The sequence below is a fragment of the Rhyacophila brunnea genome, unplaced genomic scaffold (genome assembly GCF_057557595.1).
Source record: "Rhyacophila brunnea isolate RB1 unplaced genomic scaffold, BYU_Rbru_1.0 scaffold_18, whole genome shotgun sequence".
Classification (NCBI taxonomy): Eukaryota; Metazoa; Arthropoda; class Insecta; order Trichoptera; family Rhyacophilidae; genus Rhyacophila; species Rhyacophila brunnea.
In genome coordinates, this window is record NW_028232837.1 from 36,031,142 (window position 1) to 36,051,736 (window position 20,595).

Consider the following 20,595-nt stretch of genomic DNA (forward strand, 5'->3'; position numbering starts at 1 on the left):
GGTAATTTAAACAATATACAAAGTAAACGCCAATAAACGCTTAAGAAATCGTCGCCACTGGTATACGATAATCATATCCTATAAACTCTACGTTTAAAACGGGAACGGCCTTTTGACCTAAATGACTAAACATACCATAATATTATTAGCGTTCAGTTTCATGGTTTTGACAGAAAATCACAAGCAAAGTACAAGCCGAGGAAAATGGTGTTGCCTTCGCTAACTTCTGGAGCCACACATTGTAGCTATTGAAGACCCGACACGACGAAGAAGACAGAAAATAAGACAGCCTCAACGCGATGCAGTGTAACGACGAAGAAGACAGAAAATAAGACAGCCTCAACGCGATGCAGTGTAACGACGAAGAAGACAGAAAATAAGACAGCCTCAACGCGATGCAGTGTAACGACGAAGAAGACAGAAAATAAGACAGCCTCAACGCGATGCAGTGTAGTCAGGAAATATCAACCATAATCAGTTGCTCTGCCAAATTTATGCGCATTCTAAGTATACAAGTACCTAGTTGTAATAAATATTTAAAAAAGCAGATGGCGAAAAAGAATAAATTAAACCACATTCAAATTGTCTGAATACAACGTTTAAAGAAGATTAAAAAATACGGGTGATGAATATAACAGATTTTGCAGCCAAACCTCCAGTTGAATTCTAGTCTACCCACCTCTTTGCAAAATTAACTGGTTTGAAAAGAAAATGAAGGAAATAACTCAAGAATCAGAACCAGAATCATAAAAAATATCAACAACAAAAGTGGACGTAAATTACTTTGAAACTTAATAGCCTCAATTGTAACTGTTCCGACTGAATATGTAGTAGGTACGATACAAGCTTGATCTTATTACGAGTATGTGTTAGCAGAGCAGCTTGATAGTATCGATGTATTGATAGTATCGATGTATTGATAGTATCGATGTATTGATAGTATCGATGTATTGATAGTATCGATGTATTGATAGTATCGATGTATTGATAGTATCGATGTATTGATAGTATCGATGTATTGATAGTATCGATGTATTGATAGTATCGATGTATTTATTACTTACATTGTTAGGTAAATGCATTAAGGCAGTGACCTTATTGACAGCTCGTTCACTGCTCTAACCGGGTCAAAGGAGACGTAGTATCTCGTTCCACAAACAAGTATGTGGGAACTTATATAATGTGAATGTCATATGACGTGTCATAGACCATAGTTAACATTAATGGCCGGCTTTATTCCGCAATAAAATCCGCCAGCGTGTGAACATTTAATGAGACTTTATCTGATATCTAAAATGACCCTATTCCGTGTCGGTAATGTCTTTCTCAGATCGCCATTATATCATTATATCTAATCCTTAATAGCAACAATGGAACTTGATACAGAATACATTTTACAATTAAATTATGGCTTAATCTATAAAGCTGCGCAAGTGCCAGGAAAGTGAACGATCTGAGTTCGAATCCTCTGTATGTATTACTGAATCATTTTAGAAATATGTAAATTAACCTAAATGTTAGCTAAATTGGTCACGTTTTTACCATAAGTAGTTTTGACATAAAGTTTTTAACATACAAAGAGAATTTTATCTGATTTACGACGAACATAGGTACTTTAGATCGCTTTTCGAAAAAGTAGGTACACGCAATAATATAATAATAGTAATTTGTATATAAAACAAAGCAATATTTTGTATTTATTAAGTTGTTACATTTTTATTTCGACATAATTGAAAAATAGTAGCGAAATTATTTTTCATTTGTAAATCGGTTTTATACAGAAGGTCACTTCAAAACAAGCGCCAGTATGATTCAAACCGTGGTCCATGGTAAGTTATGATAATATAGAAATAGCTAGAGGTCATTTTTCGAACCTATTGTATTTTTGGAATACTCCATTGACAAACCACTGCTACCAAGAAAATGCCAAGATGAGAAAAGAAAAAGTTATAGAAAATTTGGTATGTAGAAAAAACATTACATTTGAAAGCTTTGAATAATATATTTTTTACACAATTTCAAATAAAGAACAACATAATAATATTCTTTAAAATTGGCCGACAAAATAAATACAAACAAAAAATGTTCGTGCTCCGTGCAACGAATCTGACAGTTTTTGATTAAAACGTTAAATTTTTGACAGCCGTATCTACTGTCAAATTTTTGACAATCGTTTCGTTTCCAGCGCTTCAAAGGGATGAAATAATATGATTTAATGTTTCAATCATTGACAGTGTAACTCATAAAAACCATTTGCGTCGAGCTATCTGAAAATGATATCGAATTTGTTAGATATTTAAAATAAAACGAATTTCAAAAATAGATAGAACCATAAATTACAAATCAATACAAATCATGCTAGTTACCTACATTACAGCAAACATGTTTTAATAGTTTTCTGCTACATACCTTTCGTATACCTATGTATTTAAATATATGAAAATTTCAAGATATAGGTACAATATAGATCATGGATGGCGAACCTTTTTACGAACGCGTGCAAAAATTCCCTAATAATATTTTTCGACTGTCGAAAAAAAGTTTTTACAAGTTTTCTAAAAAAATAGTTAGTAGTTGTAAAAATTTGATTAAAAAGTTTAAAAATTACAATTGAGTTCTTGATATTCTACCTTTCACCGTATTTCTAGACGTAGGCATATCTTTTATTCTTTGTCTTGTTTTCAAAATTCTCAGAGATCGTGGAAGTATTTGAACCACTCTTCTTTCATATTATGTTCTCCATCACTGAGCGGTTTTCCATTTTTAGAGATTATGGTTGAGAAAAAATAATAAGCAGTTATTATATTCGAATGACTGCCGACAATTAAATTCGTAAGGTTTGATGATTGAATATTTGTATTTTGAATTGCCCGATCCTAAGAACCGACCTATACAATTGTATATTTACATTAAACGTAATGGTTATCTTGAAAAGGATCTGCCTGCTATTTTTTTATACAGCGCGATTTGTCATTTATGCATGAATTTCATCGTTTCCGTTTGCGCATCGATTGGTAAACATAACATGAAGAACCGAAGAAAATACACATGGCTATGTCGTCATTATATTTTAATATTATATATCAGTACTTAAGTAAATAGCTACCTATATATTTATTTGTAAAACCTTTTTTTTTAAATAGAATTTCTTTTCTTTTCACAATGAAACATTCGCGTGCCATGCAAAACCATCTCGCGTGCCATAGGTTCGCCATTCCTGATATTATATATTATACCATATGGCCTATAGGCAGCGAGGCCAATAATGATTCGATTCGGTTATCGATAGACTTCACTTATGTGACTGCGAATTTAGATGGACCTTGTTTTGGTTCGTTGCGTCTAACGCAACTGGTGCGTTGCCCATCAGGTGGACATTAGATATAATTAGCATGTTATTTACATGCGGTAATTAAACAGTAAATAATAGGTCCGCAGCGAATGGGACCCATTCGCTTAACTCGGTTAACATGGTGGTGAAATATTTATAATTAAACAACAGGTAATTGAATGAGATTATTTAAATTGCTAGATATTGTCATATCTACAATTCCACGATGGCCACGCGGCTTAAGCGTCGGCCTATAGCGTCGTGGGTCCCAGGTACGAATCCTGGATCTGAGAAGTACACACAATATTGTTTTTCAATTTGTGTATGGACCTAATAGGTTGAGCAAGTGACTGACATCCATTTCTCGTAAAAACAAAATCTGTTAATACAAACCTCCGCTTTGTGAAGGCCCATATGATCTTATTAATTAGGATCGGACATGGATGGTTAATACCTATGTATTGTACAGTTGGCATTAGAGTAGAACGCTTGTATCCAAAGACGTGGTTCGCGTGTTCAAATCCCGCAGTTATGTACAAATACACATTGCTTTGTTGAAGGTCAATAACAATTAATAACGAATTTAAAAAAATCTAATAACATAATATAAAAATATTATTCAATTCAATTCAATTCATTTATTTTTTTAACATATTGTGGACATTACAAAGAAGGTAAGGTATATGAACGAAATATATTCAATTGTAATACTAATAATTGATGAGACTTATACTACTCCACATAAATCGATTTTAGCCGTTTCAGTTCAGTTCTCATAAATTAATACTTGAATATTGTGATTATTGATACATGAGTAAAGTTACAGTTCGGGTAGATAGACAACCGTGACTATAATAATAACTTTCGAAATCCGTAATTTATAAACCCAATAACCCGTAACCCACAATATTAAAGCTAAGCCACATTCTTTGAATTCATTTTAGTATTGAAATTATTGTAACGGTGAAAAGCGAGCGTAGATTATTATTTTACTCAAGTTGTACGAATCGAAATGTCACAATAATTATTATTGCCGCTACGGCTTTATCAAGTCATGTGACCGAAAAGTTTCAATTGTCGAGCTTTTTCGGAGCGAACATCAAAAAGCTTATTTATATAAGCCCGCGGCTCAGTCGACCGAGCGTTTGTTATAAAAAAATCATGATCAATGATAATTAATTACTCCACGGGTTTTTACGGAATACAAATACAAAAAAAAATCAACGCTGGAAATGTCACAGACGTAGTGACGGTTTACATGGGCGGTTAAATAAAACAAGATTACAATAATGTTTTTAAATATTTTGTACTACTGAAGTAATATTAATTTTATTAAAAAGTGGCACTTATTAGCAGGACCTAAACTTGACTTGGTAGAAAGGCGTGGAAAGACATCAAGAGGAATCAGATAAAATGTAATGTGAAGACAGAGAGGGATGCGATTTAATCCTTACCGCCTGACGGCACAGCTGTTGTGTCCTCATTAGGTGGCCATTAGATATAATTATCATGTTATTTAAATGTGGTGATTAAATAGTAATTAAATGTTCCACGGTGAAGCGACAAACAGACTTTTAACCCGAACAATTTGTGTATGTATACAATATTTTTGCCAATGTATAGAATGAATCATGAACTTCTTCATTGCATACTATCAAATATAATAAAAAATAATAGTCAGAGATTTTTACTAGATTTTTATTAGGCCATTTTACCGCTAACCATATTATGCTCTCCCACCAGCACCCGTCTTCACACCATTTCAGGCGTAAACGGTGGCGTAACGAGTCGTCCTTTACTGTCCTAGTACGAACTTGTCAACGTGCAACAAAGGGTCAACCACTCCTGTTCTGACTTTTAGTATTACTACTTCAGTCGAGTGTATGCACCGTAAGGCTCTATAGCCGATCAGCCCAACTGAAGCTTGGACAGACAAGAGTAGCTATTCACTTTTAACCGATATAAGACACTCCCAAAGGACGTGCTCAGTATCCTGCGATTCCCCACGAATGGTGATCAAAGCATCATCAAAGACCATATACATATGCAAATTTAAACTTTCACTTTCTTCATTATATTCATTCATTGCTAGTACCCTTTTCGGATATCCACATTGAGTTTTATAATATGCATAAGCATACCAGCTCTCACCGATTTATCACTGCTAACATCAGTTGATGAGGTACACTGTTAGATGACCGTCTCTTAGTAGTAACTGAATATTTCCAGCGACCTTACTCAATTCGATATAGCGGATTGTGGTCGATTTATGTGGGCGTTTATTGCCTGATGTGTGGCAGAATTTTTCCAGTACGTCATACACCCGCATACAGTACAGACATTTCTAGCCCATCGCTACGAATAGCGTTATATTAACATCTATCACATTGACCAAGTTATTGACAGTCAAATAAAAAAAACAGACAGAGATGAGACTAGTTTGACCATTATTAAAAAAACATCCATCAAAAATTACCAGAGTCCATATTTTCATAGATGATAATAACAATACGTTATATAAGGCTGAACAAAAATTGTTCATCATTTATCCGGAATTATAATTTTGATTGAAGCATCCAACACACCTGAACGATCAATCAAAAGGGGAGGGTCGCCCCCCGATGGCCAAGTTACCCCCTAATGGCCCACACTGCCCCCTTTAGGAACGCTCTGCCCCCTAGCGGACATTAATAAAGGCAGTTTTTTTTTGTTTTGCTCCCCATTCGTGCGGATAAATGTCAAACCAATCGCTGTGTTTCACATTTCTCTGAATGATAGATGATTTCATTGGAGCAATAATAATGAAAAAGTACAATTGTTTATAATTTGGTAATTAATTACAAGCACATAAGTAATTATTACTGAACGCGTTATCCATGGTGTATCTTCCCTCAATTAAAAAAAAATAGTTACCAAGCCCACAATAATATCATTCGCTTTCCACCCATTTCGCTAAGTGTATCCAGAACGTTATCAAAATTAAAAACTAGGAAGATCTATTCCCTTCTTGGTCATTCCCTCATGGCTGTGGATCGTATACACCCTGAAATTCATTTATCTTCTGAGAGACCAAGACTCTCCACCTTTCATAAGCAGCGATTAGCGTAGAATCATTGGCGAATTTAAAGTTATTTGTTTCCTGTTCACCAATTATCTAGGTCCTAGGGCTCGCAGCATTATATTGTCTCCATATATATTGATAGAGATAGACGAGGAAGATCAGTACACCGTAACTATATTTAGTAAAAATAATTTTAAATCCTAACAAACTTATGCTATATTTTATGTGTTTTTATGATGTTTCTTTGCCATTTACAACCAATTTTCAAACCAAAAATAAATTGAGTTTTTTTAAACTTAGTAAGGTGTTTCTATCTACATGTTTATATTATACTGCGTTTAGCTTGGTTAATAATTGTGTATTGTGTGCCACATTTTAATAAACAATTAAATGATTTGTTATACAAGAAGATTTTTCTTTTTAATATTCATTCACGATTAATAACATAAAGTAGCAATAGTCAATGAATTCCACAGAATCCGTAATCGGTGTCAATCCTCCACAGTCCTGCAACGTAATTATAAGAAAATAAAAATGGCAATTTGACAGTTTGTTTTCAATATTCACCACTCAAAAAAAACTTATACCAAATGAGTGGGTACCGACCCGTCACCCGATAATGGACGGTTTATTTTCGCCTCGAATAGCGTGGGTACCGGGTTCGCGGCTGGTACGGACCCATCACAGAAGCGGTAGGTACCTATATCTACTGCGACAAATACAACACGGGAAGCTTTCCAACAAAGCATACTTTAACAAAAAAAAATTCTAAGCCGCTTATTTGCATATTGCCTTTAACCTACGAGGGTGGGTCAATAAGTCCTTAGAAAAGCCGACAGGTGGCGCGACTAGTACTGTAAGCGGTTTGTTTTCATGCAGCGGCACTACCGATTCAGTATGCTGCGAAGTTTCAATCAGATTGGTCGGGTTGTTGTGTGTTTCTCGTACATTTAAAAAAAAAATTTGCTTGTGGAAAATGGAAAAATGGAAAATGGAGAAAATTGAGTTTAGAGCTGTTATTAAACATTTTAATATAAAAGGGTTAACAGCAAAGGAAATAAAAAATGAGTTGGATTTAGTTCACGGCATATCTGCTCCTTCACTTGCAACTATTTATAACTGGTTAAATGAATTTAAACGTGGTCGTACATCAACAAAGGATGAACCACGCTCAGGACGTCCTGTAGAGGTGACTACACCAGAAATGATCAATAAAATCCACGATATGGTGTTAAGTGACCGAAGATTAAAGTTGAGTGAGATAATTGAGGTTACAGGGATCTCAAAAGGTAGCATCATTTCTATTTTACATGACAAATTGGGCATGAAAAATATTTCTGCAAGATGGGTGCCGCGTTTGCTCACAGTCGACAATAAACGCAATAGGGTGGTGGCCTCTAAAGCCCTGTTGTCGCTCATGCAACGCAATCCGGATGAATTTTTTCGTCGCTTTGTGACTGTAGATGAAACATGGATACACCACTATACTCCCGAGACGAAAGAACAGTCAAAGCAGTGGATTGCGAAGACAAACCATGTCCAAAGAAGGCGAAAACCGTAAAATCAGCTGGTAAGGTTATGGCTACTGTATTTTGGGATGCACGTGAAATTATTTTCGTTGACTATTTGGAAAAAGGAAAAACAATAACAGGGGATTATTATGCATCTTTATTGGACCAGCTAAAAAACCAAATTGAAGAAAAACGGCCTCATTTAAACAGGAAAAAAATCCTCTTTCATCAGGACAATGCCCGTGTTCACACATGTTTACGATCAATGGCTAAAATTGAAGAATTGAAGTTCGAATTGGTCGACCACCCACCGTATTCGCCAGATTTAGCCCCCAGTGACTTTTTCCTTTTCCCAAACTTAAAAAAATGGCTAAATGGACAACGTTTTTTTTCAAATGAAGAAGTCATCGATCGGACAAATGCTTATTTTGAGGACCTTCCGAAAACTTATTTTTCTGACGGTTTAAAAAAAATTGAGAAACGTCTAACCAAGTGTATTGAGCTCCAAGGAGATTATGTTGAGAAATAAAAAAAAAATACAAAAATAAAAACTGTTTTAATGCTTTTTTCTAAGGAATTATTGACCCACCCTCGTATTAACAATTTACGATTACGAAATGATTTTCATGTAGTCGCTTAAAGTTTGAATTCGATTTGCTTTTATTTACTTATAATATGTCATCATCATCATCCGGGGTCAATCCACTGCTGGATGAAGGCCTCCCCAAGCTTCTTCCAACTCTCTCGGTTCTGTGTCGTTCGCTGCCACGTATTTCCGCCGAACTTTATCAGTTCGTCAATCCAGCGGCTTTTAGGGCGAACTTGTGGCCGTTTCGTGCCCCTTGGGTACCATTGGATGACGGCATTTGTCCAGCGGCCGTCCTTTCGGCGAGCAATGTGCCCCGCCCATCCCCATTTCAGCTGTTTGGCAACGTCTATTACATCGCGTACTCCTGTCTGCTTCTTAACCCATTCGTTTCTCTTACGGTCCTTTCGCGTGATGCCCAACATGCACCTCTCCATGCCTCGCTGTGTGACTCTTAGCCTTTGGACATCTCTCGTGTTGAGGGTCCACGTCTCGCAGCCGTATACCTGCCGCAGCAGTATATAATATATTATTATGTTCAATATCATCAATAATTTCTTAAAAGCAAGTGTAATTTAAAAAAAAAGCGTAAATACTAATTATGTTTGTTAATAAATTAATACCATAGTATTGTATAATATATTTGAAGGGTAGGCACTTGTAGGAATTCGAATTTAAATTCAAATCATGAAAAAGCTTTCATGGAAATCGGTTTTATCAGCCAGGGATTCCCATTTCAGCATCTTCACTCTTCAGGTACAATGTATAGGTATATTAACTGAGTCAGCGTTTACTCGGTAGATACAATTCCATTTTACAAAATGATAATATAAATTACTTAAAATTTGAACAGGTGTTTTTTTATATAGTAGGTACTTAGTAGTCTCGATAATAAGGCATGCACAAATTTGTGTTTCTCTTACGGTCCTTTCGCGTGATGCCCAACATACACCTCTCAATGTCTCGCTGTGCGACTCTTAGCCTTTGGACATCTCTCGTGTTGAGGGTCCACTTCTCGCAGCCATACGTGAGCACGGGCAGCACACATTGGTTGAACACCCTACGCTTAAGACATAATGGTAGGTCATTCTTGAAGATACTATTCAGATGTCCGAAAGCACCCCATCCCAGCTTTGTTTTGCGAGCAATTTCATCGTGCATGCATCCGTCTATGGGCACCTGCTGTCCGAGATAGACGTAGCTGCTGACTTGCTCAAGTTGGGTGCCATTAATACAGATAATCGCAGGGTCCGAAAAGCAGTTCCTCATCACTTTTGTCTTTGAGACAGTTATCTTATCATACTTATAATATGTAGGTACATATATTTTCTTTCGTCGAGACTTCATTACAATGGAATGATAATCATGACCAGGATGTTTTATTCAACTGACAGTATTCTTCACGACATGCTTACGTTCATCGGCACCCACAGCTTGTATCAGTGGAAAACCTGTTGCATACAGCCCTTCCTGATTGTCTCCGACCGTCGACCTGACTAGGGAATCCAATACCAAGATCCCGGACAATTTTAGATACCTATGAATACCGGGTTACAAATCGGTACTTCGGGATTGACTTTTTTTAACAATCACAATCAATTAGTATGTGTACAAAATTATGTTAGTGAAGTGTATGTACCTGCACATGTCACAGGGGGATCGCCGGATGATCACAATATTATATTCTAAGTGTGTCAGTGTGTGTTTGCCTTTGGTGAGTGTACACGGCGCCTGAAGATGCCGATGTCGCAAAAAACGACTTAAATGAAATAGTACAAAACTTAATCCTAGAATTTAAATTCAAATTCCATCAAGTACCTTCGGTGGATAGTATTAATATTAACCATTTTATGTTGTCATACGCAATCGTAACAACATCGGAAAAATTATATTATAATAATATTATTTTCGCAAGTTATAATTGAATTTAAAAAAATAACCAACACCATCTGTAAATTGTAGTCTTAGTTCAATAAAAATAAATATGTATGACTGACAAAGTTTAATGTGCACTATTTATGTCAAATCTTAACAGCCTACCTCCACCCTTCGCCACTGATTTATATATGCCCAAAAAGCCTTCAGCTCTTTTGCAGAAAATACAACGCTTAGAAAGATTCCGAAATACATGAAATAGCAGTAATACCTACTAGTAATACTATTTTAAAATATTTTACAATATATCTAGGTACGTAGGTAAATATTAAACTGTTCTGACCAAATCTACTTACATAAAATTAATTAACAGTGCGGCGAGTTTCTTCTTAATTATTTAACTTATAAATTAATAATTAGTCAATGACCGACGTAAAAATATACGAATTAAAAAATGTGGGTACCTATATAAAATGTAGACATAGTAAATAATACTCTGGCGACTTTATGTTATAGAAAGCTTGGCTAATATTTTATGGGAAATGGGGGCTACGCTTTTGTAAAGTATGATACCTATATTGTAAGTGCTGGCAACATGCGAACTTTGCATATTTCAATAAAATTGTATTTTTTCCAACTCCATAAACACGAATGATGATTTAAATCTGTGACGTCGGCGCTAAAACGGTGTTTAAAATAATACAGAGATAAATATTAATATTCCGAGCAAAGGAAAAACGTTTTCTTTTTCAGCAAACAACTTTATTGAAGATATGATTTTTATTATTAGAGAACCGTAACTGCCTGTGAATGTATCCAATATTCAAGTTATTCATTTATATTATAATATTAATAATATTGTTGTATCCAGAGGACGGGACATCAGATACTTTCAGGGTGCACCAGTGGCGACGGGTGACTTTTGGAAAGAGGTAGGCTGTGGAGTAACCAAGCTTGTCAGATATATTTACGGGAAATAAGAAGATAACCCAACCCTACTGATGAATAGTTACACTAAATCGATGAAATTTCAAAATCTCTATTAGTTTGATATAATTAGTTTATAAATAAGCAATTACATTGAATTATGTATTTTCCTATAAACGTAACATACGCTCAAAATATAAATCATCTATCATCTTTGAAAATATCCGTTGTTGTGTATAATATGTTCCATAACAATTTATAATTTAACCCGTAAAACTAGACATTTTAAAATACTTATATATTTAAAAGACAGACTTAGGTATAAATAACTGATAAATAAAAATCGCGAGATAAATTTTTCAATATTTTTAACAACAATCAATATTTATATGTGATTGAATCCCATAGAAATTCTTTTTTAAATCATCTTATTAATTATTTTGAATAAATGTGCGGATGTATGCGCTAACTAAACAGCCTATGATTTCGGAATAAAAAGCCAGACAGAGACTGGCGTCAGTAGCGTCACGTGACTAAAAACGCATATAAACCACATCTTAAATTCCCATCGAATATTACATAACATAGTTGAATCCATGCGGCAGTAGTTATACCTTACTAATTTATAAAATAAAGCTATGTACTTCTGAATTTTGACGATATATGACTATCAATTATCTTGGATTTTTCAGTGTATTTATTTTTTTTAATTTAAATTATTTGCTTGAAGATCTATTTTTCTTCGTAGGTAGGCTTTAAATAATCGCCTACTATGGAGCCTTCGCCACTGGGGTGCACAACAGTGCTTTTGAAGGTTTACAATTGCGTATACAGGGTTCTCAATCTCTATCAGTGGCGAAAGGTGGAGGTAGGCTGTTAAAATTCGCCATAAATGGTGGACATTAGACTTTGTCAGTCACACGTATTTGTTTTCGAATTACGACTACAATTTACATTGATGGTGTTAGTAAGTTTTTAAAATTCATTTGAACTTTGCGAAATTTCACCATGCCATAATAGATAATAGTCAATAAATACTCGTCTATCTATGAAATATCTAAAATTATGCAATTAAATCATACATAACTTTGGATGTTTTATAGATGGAGTAATATTTTTTATCTATTATAGTTTGGTTAGGCAGGGCGTAATGAATTTAAAAAAAATTACCAAGAATATGTGGAATATCAATATGTATTCTTAATCCAACGAAAACAAAAAGTATGAATGAAAAAGTTTGTATTTATGGCGGATCTTAACAGCATACTTCTATCCTTCGCTACTGATCTCTATTAGCAATGAAAATAATTAATTTATACAACTGACGTTTACAAAGCTTTTTTATAAGTACTAACATATATGATATTTGTAGTGATAATAATCATAAAATTAAATATGTCCAATCAGTTTAACTAAAGTGCTACGATCCAAGACAAAGAACCGAGCCTTAAAATACGTTCCGTACGAATCAATAATAAGACCAAAAATATTATGACTATTGTATGGCTCGTCAACCAGGGCAACATGGAAAGAGCGTTGGATTTGAACGGAGCATGCAGCGTGATATCCTCAGGCTGGAAAATGAAACAGTCGGGTTGGAAACGGAGATACTATATAACGATCTGTAAAGTTTCTGCGAAAGTCCCAGCATGGTATCTACAGTCCACCAATTTAGGTGCACATAAGATGGTTGAGTAGCAGACAACTGAAATTCCGGAAACCGGAAGGCAAAAGAAAACACGATAGACTATCACTATAATATTACCAACATACCTAAACTCCCGTAGATGGAGTATATCAATATCCGAAGGGATTTAGTTGAACAGAGTTATTGCTCTCACAATTGGCATCACCAATGGTAGGTTAGTTCTGCATCTTGTGAGAACAAAAAACTGATGTTTTCGATTTCTAAGATAGTCACCAGGGACACGTTGGTCAATATTACCAAGAATGGCAGAGTTCTCATTTACACCGCGTATAAGTAATATAATATAGATATCTTGTAGCGTTTTGATTAAGTAAGTAAGGATACCTAAGAGATAGTCAGATGGATAAAGCCATGGATATTATCCATACGGCATCAAGTAATCAAGTCGCAATACATTCTTTTAAACCCGCTCCACTATAAATTTGTACTTCAACTGATGCGGGATCCAAACAATAGACCCACTCTCAAGCTGGCTTCGAACTAAGGAAGTATATAGAATTTTTAATATGGTGACATGGGAAGTAGGTACGCAAAACGAAGCCCATCAATTATTGTATCACTTTTTTATAAATGATATCCATATGGCCATAGGTGTATTATGATGTTGTAACGGTTCATCTACTAGGTATCTATCTAACATATAATAATAATTGTTAATTACACACCTGTACTGGGACATAAGACTTCGTAGAATCCTAAACCGTCGATGGTACAGGAGCAGTTGGAGCTATCCGGGCAGCGGAAGTCTGTGTAGTCCTTGCAGGAAACCGGAAGCGGCGACAGCAGCGTCAGAACAGCGGCCGCTATCCATAGCGCGTCCGCCATCTTGTCGACCCGGAATACACCGGCCATTTTGTTGCTGCGTTGTAGCATTTTTCCCGCGCGTTTCCCGTCTTGGATGGCGAACGGAAATGCTGCGGTTTTTTCTCTCTTCACTCGTGTTTTTGTGTTGTCTTCTTACTGCGACATTTGGTCAAATGATTTAGTGGCGACGATGATTGCGCCCTCTCTCGCCTGTCAGCTGTAACAAGAGAGAAATAGATTTATTGTCTATGAAGAAAATGCACAACACAATATCATTGTACGTTGAAATAACTGTACTAGTAATGGATTTATAACATCAATCAAAACTGGATAAAAAATAATTGAAGTGTTATATTTTATATAATGCCTCATTATACATATATATGTCATCGGCAAAGCGCAGATGACTCAGGTATTCTCCATTTATGGGGATCCATTTGTCATTCCAGTCAAGTTGCCTGAATAAGTCTTCAAGGGTAGCTGTAAATAGTTTAGGTGAGATTGTATCACCTTGTCGGACTCCTTTGCTGATAGGAAATCTGCGCGATGGTTTATGGAGATTTACAGATGCTGTTGCGCTACTGTATATATTATTGAATAGAGTTTATTAAAAGCCTTAAATGGAGATGGGCTGGACACATAGCTCGAAGAAGAGACAATCGTTGGAGAAATCTAGTCATCCAGTGGTATCCAAGAAGTACAAAACGTCCACAAGGTAGACCTAGAGGCCACTGGATCGATGAAATGATAAAGTTCTGCGGAAGTACGTGGCAACGCAATGCACAGGACCGAGAGAAGTGGAAGCAACTTGAAGAGGCCTTCATCCAGCAGTGGATAGATTCAGGCTGATGATGATGATGATACATATATGTTTCATTTATAAATATATGACATTGGAAAAACCAATTCGGCATTCTATCATATTTAACTAATTATTAGGTACTTTTATTGATCAACATAATAAAGACTACAAAAATTAACGATTTGCACCTGATTTAAATATATACAAATTCGTACTTATAGAAAAAGACTAGACCTTCTTTCTTAATCAGTCAAGTAATTATTTAATAAAAAATATAACCACAGGTATAATAATGTTTATATATTATAGAAACCCCAATGTGATGAAATTTAAACTAGTAGCCTCTTATATAAATGGATGAATTATTTGTGGATTATATTAGATTTGTATTTTAAGTACGTAGTTAATTATTGGCAGTCTTCCGACTGAGTAGGTAATTGTAATAAAATGCTGATTTGATATTATTTTTCCTTTTTAAACTTCAACTAACAAACATCGAATATCAGTTGTGACAAGCATTTTTAGGCGAATGAAACTGTTCTTGATATTTATTATAGGTACATATTGTGTTTTCATTAATTAATTAGCTACGGGTATATACTTTGATTTTGGTATGCCGATAAGTGATAAGAGATGTTTCATATATTGGTATTGGTAGTATTTTGTTTAATTGTTAACAACATACTGACAATTGGTTTCACTTAAGAGTAGAGTTACATGTCCATGTGAAGTTGAATTGAAGGAAGCTAATTTATTTCTACTTTGATTATTTGAAGCGCCATTGCACACATAATACGATCTGAAAACGTGGGTTTTCTGTAAATGTGAAAATCATGTTTAGCGTTTTCTCCAATTATATTCAGAGATCAAGAAAATTTCGACGATTCCATTTTCTTAGAACCCTCGTCTGAAGTAAATGTAATACTGCCATCGAACGGGTTTAAAAGCAATGTGAAGTTTGACTAATTATCCATCTGTGTTATTAAACCGATAACGTAGGTCATACAAATACCGGAACCAATAAATTTAATAATATATTTGGTTTAATATTAAAACCGATTCTCAAGAAATAGAATATAACGCAACTCCGTTTAATAGGAATCGATATGTAATTTAAATCAATATTCTCAGTCATTTTCATTATGTCAATGTTAACATTTTCTATGTACAAGCTAGTGTAAACAATGCCGTGGTAATTTACATAGTAGGTATACGTACCAATATGAATTGCCATCTGTTAACTAATTAGTTACTTACTAATTAAAATGTTAATACTCGTCAAAGTAGAATTTTAATATGCATCTTAATACGAGGGTGGGTCAATAATTCCTTAGAAAAAAGCATTAAAACAGTTTTTATTTTTGTATTTTTTTTTTTATTTCTCAACATAATCTCCTTGGAGCTCAATACACTTGGTTAGACGTTTCTCAATTTTTTTTAAACCGTCAGAAAAATAAGTTTTCGGAAGGTCCTCAAAATAAGCATTTGTCCGATCGATGACTTCTTCATTTGAAAAAAAACGTTGTCCACTTAGCCATTTTTTTAAGTTTGGGAAAAGGAAAAAGTCACGGGGGCTAAATCTGGCGAATACGGTGGGTGGTCGACCAATTCGAACTTCAATTCTTCAATTTTAGCCATTGATCGTAAACATGTGTGAACACGGGCATTGTCCTGATGAAAGAGGATTTTTTTCCTGTTTAAATGAGGCCGTTTTTCTTCAATTTCGTTTTTTAGCTGGTCCAATAAAGATGCATAATAATCCCCTGTTATTGTTTTTCCTTTTTCCAAATAGTCAACGAAAATAATTCCACGTGCATCCCAAAATACAGTAGCCATAACCTTACCAGCTGATTTTACGGTTTTCGCCTTCTTTGGACATGGTTCGCCTTTCGCAATCCACTGCTTTGACTGTTCTTTCGTCTCGGAAGTATAGTGGTGTATCCATGTTTCATCTACAGTCACAAAGCGACGAAAAAATTCATCCGGATTGCGTTGCATGAGCGACAACAGGGCTTTAGAGGCCACCACCCTATTGCGTTTATTGTCGACTGTGAGCAAACGCGGCACCCATCTTGCAGAAACTTTTTTCATGCCCAATTTGTCATGTAAAATAGAAATGACGCTACCTTTTGAGATCCCTGTAACCTCAATTATCTCACTCAACTTTAATCTTCGGTCACTTAACACCATATCGTGGATTTTATTGATCATTTCTGGTGTAGTCACCTCTACAGGACGTCCTGAGCGTGGTTCATCCTTTGTTGATGTACGACCACGTTTAAATTCATTTAACCAGTTATAAATAGTTGCAAGTGAAGGAGCAGATATGCCGTGAACTAAATCCAACTCATTTTTTATTTCCTTTGCTGTTAACCCTTTTATATTAAAATGTTTAATAACAGCTCTAAACTCAATTTTCTCCATTTTTGTAAACAAGCAAATTTTTTTTTTAAATGTACGAAAATAAAAAACAACAACCCGACCAATCTGATTGAAACTTCGCAGCATACTGAATCGGTAGTGCCGCTGCATGAAAACAAACCGCTTACAGTACTAGTCGCGCCACCTGTCGGCTTTTCTAAGGACTTATTGACCCACCCTCGTATCTATTAGCACGGCAATGCGTCTAAATCTCTAAATCGAAGCAATACAATTCTGTAATTTTTAATTATAAGGTTTGTAAAACATAACAAAAAACATTATTGTCTATTTATGGCATAATCATCAGTGAAGTCCCTATGTAAAGTGCTACAGACTTCTAAGACGTGAAATTAATGTAAACTTATTAGATACTAGACACCACGTTCTATTATCTCATTTGTTGTAAGTGATCAAATCACATAATTCTTTAAAGTTCCGACATAAATACCCACCGACGTTTACGTACTTACATTGTAACGTGGTACGAAATTCGCTATCAATTAGACGTAAGTGACGTGAGTTTATTGCAAAGGGATCTATTCTATGAACTATTTTCAACGATAGCTAACAAAATAATGTATTCGTGTTTATTTTTTATTATGGTTCTGTTTTATTGTAGTTCCATTATAGCTTGACAAAATGAATTGATTGAAATTTCAGAATCGCGGCAAAAAAAACCTTTGTTGCTTCAGGTTTTTCGCTATAAACCGCCGCTGTCAAATTGGCTGTAAAATATCCACATCGAAAAAGGGATCGCGACACACAATACGAAATAAATAAAACATTAAAAAAAGGCGAGAGCGTCCATTGTGTGCGCAAGAAATAAAATAGAAATGTGCGAAAGATAAATTACTTTAGGCCTGATACACACACACGATCCGTGGGACGGGTAAAATATATTAAAAACATCGATCGCGCGGGCAACAACTTTTTGAGGCGAGTTTGTATAAAAAAAGAAAAAAAAGTTCAACGCGAGTTTTACTATTTATGGGGATTCTCTTTGTGCGAAAAAAAGGTTTTCGTGTAGCATGTAAGAGTAAATTTCAGGTAAATTATTGAGCGGGCGACTCTCGTTTTCCGATGGAGAATAGAATTAGGTATATTATAATGAAAACTGAATATTTTATGATAATGGCAATTACAGAAAGTAATAAAATTGAGGATTTAAATTGTGTTTTCTACTATCTGGAGCTAAATAAGCGTTAATCGATGTTGTGTCAATAACTATATGTGGCGATTCGGCATTTTCATTATCAAAAACTCTACTGTCACCCCCAAATATACATCGATAGAGAGGCGGACTGGCGAACAGAGATCGACTAGGGATATGTTTAGGTCTAGTCAATTTGGCCCATACAGTTTTGACATGAAAATGAATAACTTTATATTGTGGAAAAATGGACGTTTCGGTTCACAGGGCGATAAAATCTAATAAAAACACGTTCCGACAACGCTTCAGCGCTCTTGATGTCGTTCTATAACTTCCCCAATAGCCTGTATATGATACACTGTGCTGTCTCTTCTGAATTCTTGTTGCTCTATCGGTTAATTATCGTCAAACACGGTTGGAGAGTACTTTTGTGAAAGCTTTGTACAGAATTTACAGCAGACTGATCGGTCGATAATTTTTCAGATCCTCAGGGTCTCCCTTTTAATGGAGGATGATGATCGTGGCATCTTTCCACGCCTCTGGAACTTTGGAAGTCATGCAAGCAATTCATTTTCACTGTTTTACCGGGTCTCTTGAGAGTGTCAGTAGTTGTTAGCTTTCTCACTTTTCATGTCTGTTATATCATGCTCTACATACTACTACATGCTAGATGTAATAATCTCAGCGAGGCAGGCTTCATCATCTTCCATTATTAATTGAGGATCTGATCTCGTCGCATTTCAGTCAGTAGCATACGTACCTATGTACTTTTCTTTAATAGTCCCAGAGTGAGAGAGAGAGATCATCTAGTCTCATTCTAAGAGTTTTACTACAAGCGTAGACAAGCAATTTATTTTTGTAGTCTTGATAACGGTGTTACAACTGAAAGTCCTGAAGTCTAACAGGTTCCTATTGTTTGACAACAATTTATTGTGGTGCAGTACAAATTGCTTCTTATAACCTATTACAATAATATTTTTAAAATTTAGCTTAATTTTATTGCATTATTAGCTCTTCACTCAATTACGTTCCTTATTCCTTGCACGTAAGGATCCCTTTAATGTTCAGCCCTTCATTATAGCAAGCTGTATCAACTAAGAAACCACAATAAAATCCATCGTAAAAAATAATACATCTAAACAAAAGAATACCGAAAAATAATCCAAAGAGAGAATACGTACACGAAGAGTAAAAAATATTCATAATATATAACAGGTTACACAGTGTCGCCGATAAAGTCATTTCAATATGTTATTATATTTGTGAGTAGAATATCATAATAATAATATGATATTATTACGACTTCTCTATTTCGAGGGGAGGAAAATTTAATAAAATACCGGCGAATAAAATATGCAACAGCAGGGGCGGCTCGTATATCCCTTAACAGAAACAAAGGACGCATAATACGAATAAAGATTCTTTCCAGCACCGATATCCTTATTGCGTAGGATAAAAATAAAAAAGGGAAAATATATAAAACGACGTGACGTAGAGACAATGCAATAATTGGATTGCCATAAAAATAAGCAGGATATTTTTATTCTAAGGCAAAAAATATTCAAAAATCTGGAGAAAGAAAAGATTATGCAATAAAGATATAGAAATGAGAAAAATACTCCGATGCCTTTCGAACGCTATCACAAATAGATAGATAAGTGAATTACTTTATTTATACTGTTTGGTCATTATAATAACGCAATTAAAAATCACACTTTTACAGGTAGGTACCTAATTAGGTATACTTATTAAAACATAAAAAATATTTATTGAAAACATAATTTGAATAAAGTCGGTACTGTCCAACAAAAAGATCTAGGCGATAATCGGAAGTCGCTGTAGTCGAAGTGCGTTTAACTAAATAGGAGGGGCTTGTTAGTTCACAGTTTTAACACGTATACAAGAAGTTCTTGTTCGACAATACGTATTGTTAATCGCAACTGATACCATGCCGTACAAGACTGGCAAAAGAATAGCATACGCGCTAATATAATATATTGATATACAATACATATTGGTATTTCTTTATGTTTATTAAAGACTTATTATGTTACTATCAAATCAAAGAAGTTGTTATGAAATTCTGTATAGAGAATTCAAAGGACTGCAATACTTAGGGATAAAATGCTTAGAAATTTTTATACAAAGCATTTAGGTACCGTACCTACATGTTCGAATGACTATTCACGCATAAACATGACGCCAGAAAATGCTTTTTTAGCACATTTTTAATTATAATATCGTCTCTGTTCTGGCAGAACACACTAACTGGAGAATACTAGTTTTGAGTAATTTGACTGTGAAGTTGTTAAAATGATTGAAATGGTCTATCATATGAGTTTATTAAGTAATCGTAAAAAGGATGACTTTAAAATAAAGACTGTTTATTTATTAAGAAGGTTTCCAGCCGGTAAAGTTT

The 20,595-nt window shown here is 34.9% G+C and overlaps 1 protein-coding gene across 1 annotated transcript in view; it reads right to left on the reverse strand.

Moving 5' to 3' along the window:
* Positions 1-20,595, reverse strand: part of Tl (toll like receptor) — a 407,432-nt gene that overhangs the window by 18,015 nt on the left and 368,822 nt on the right. The window contains exon 8 of the mRNA XM_085945120.1: positions 13,665-14,020. Within this exon, the coding sequence (XP_085801246.1) occupies positions 13,665-13,872 (208 nt within the window). The 5' untranslated portion in view covers positions 13,873-14,020. The remainder of the gene's footprint in view (positions 1-13,664; positions 14,021-20,595) is intronic.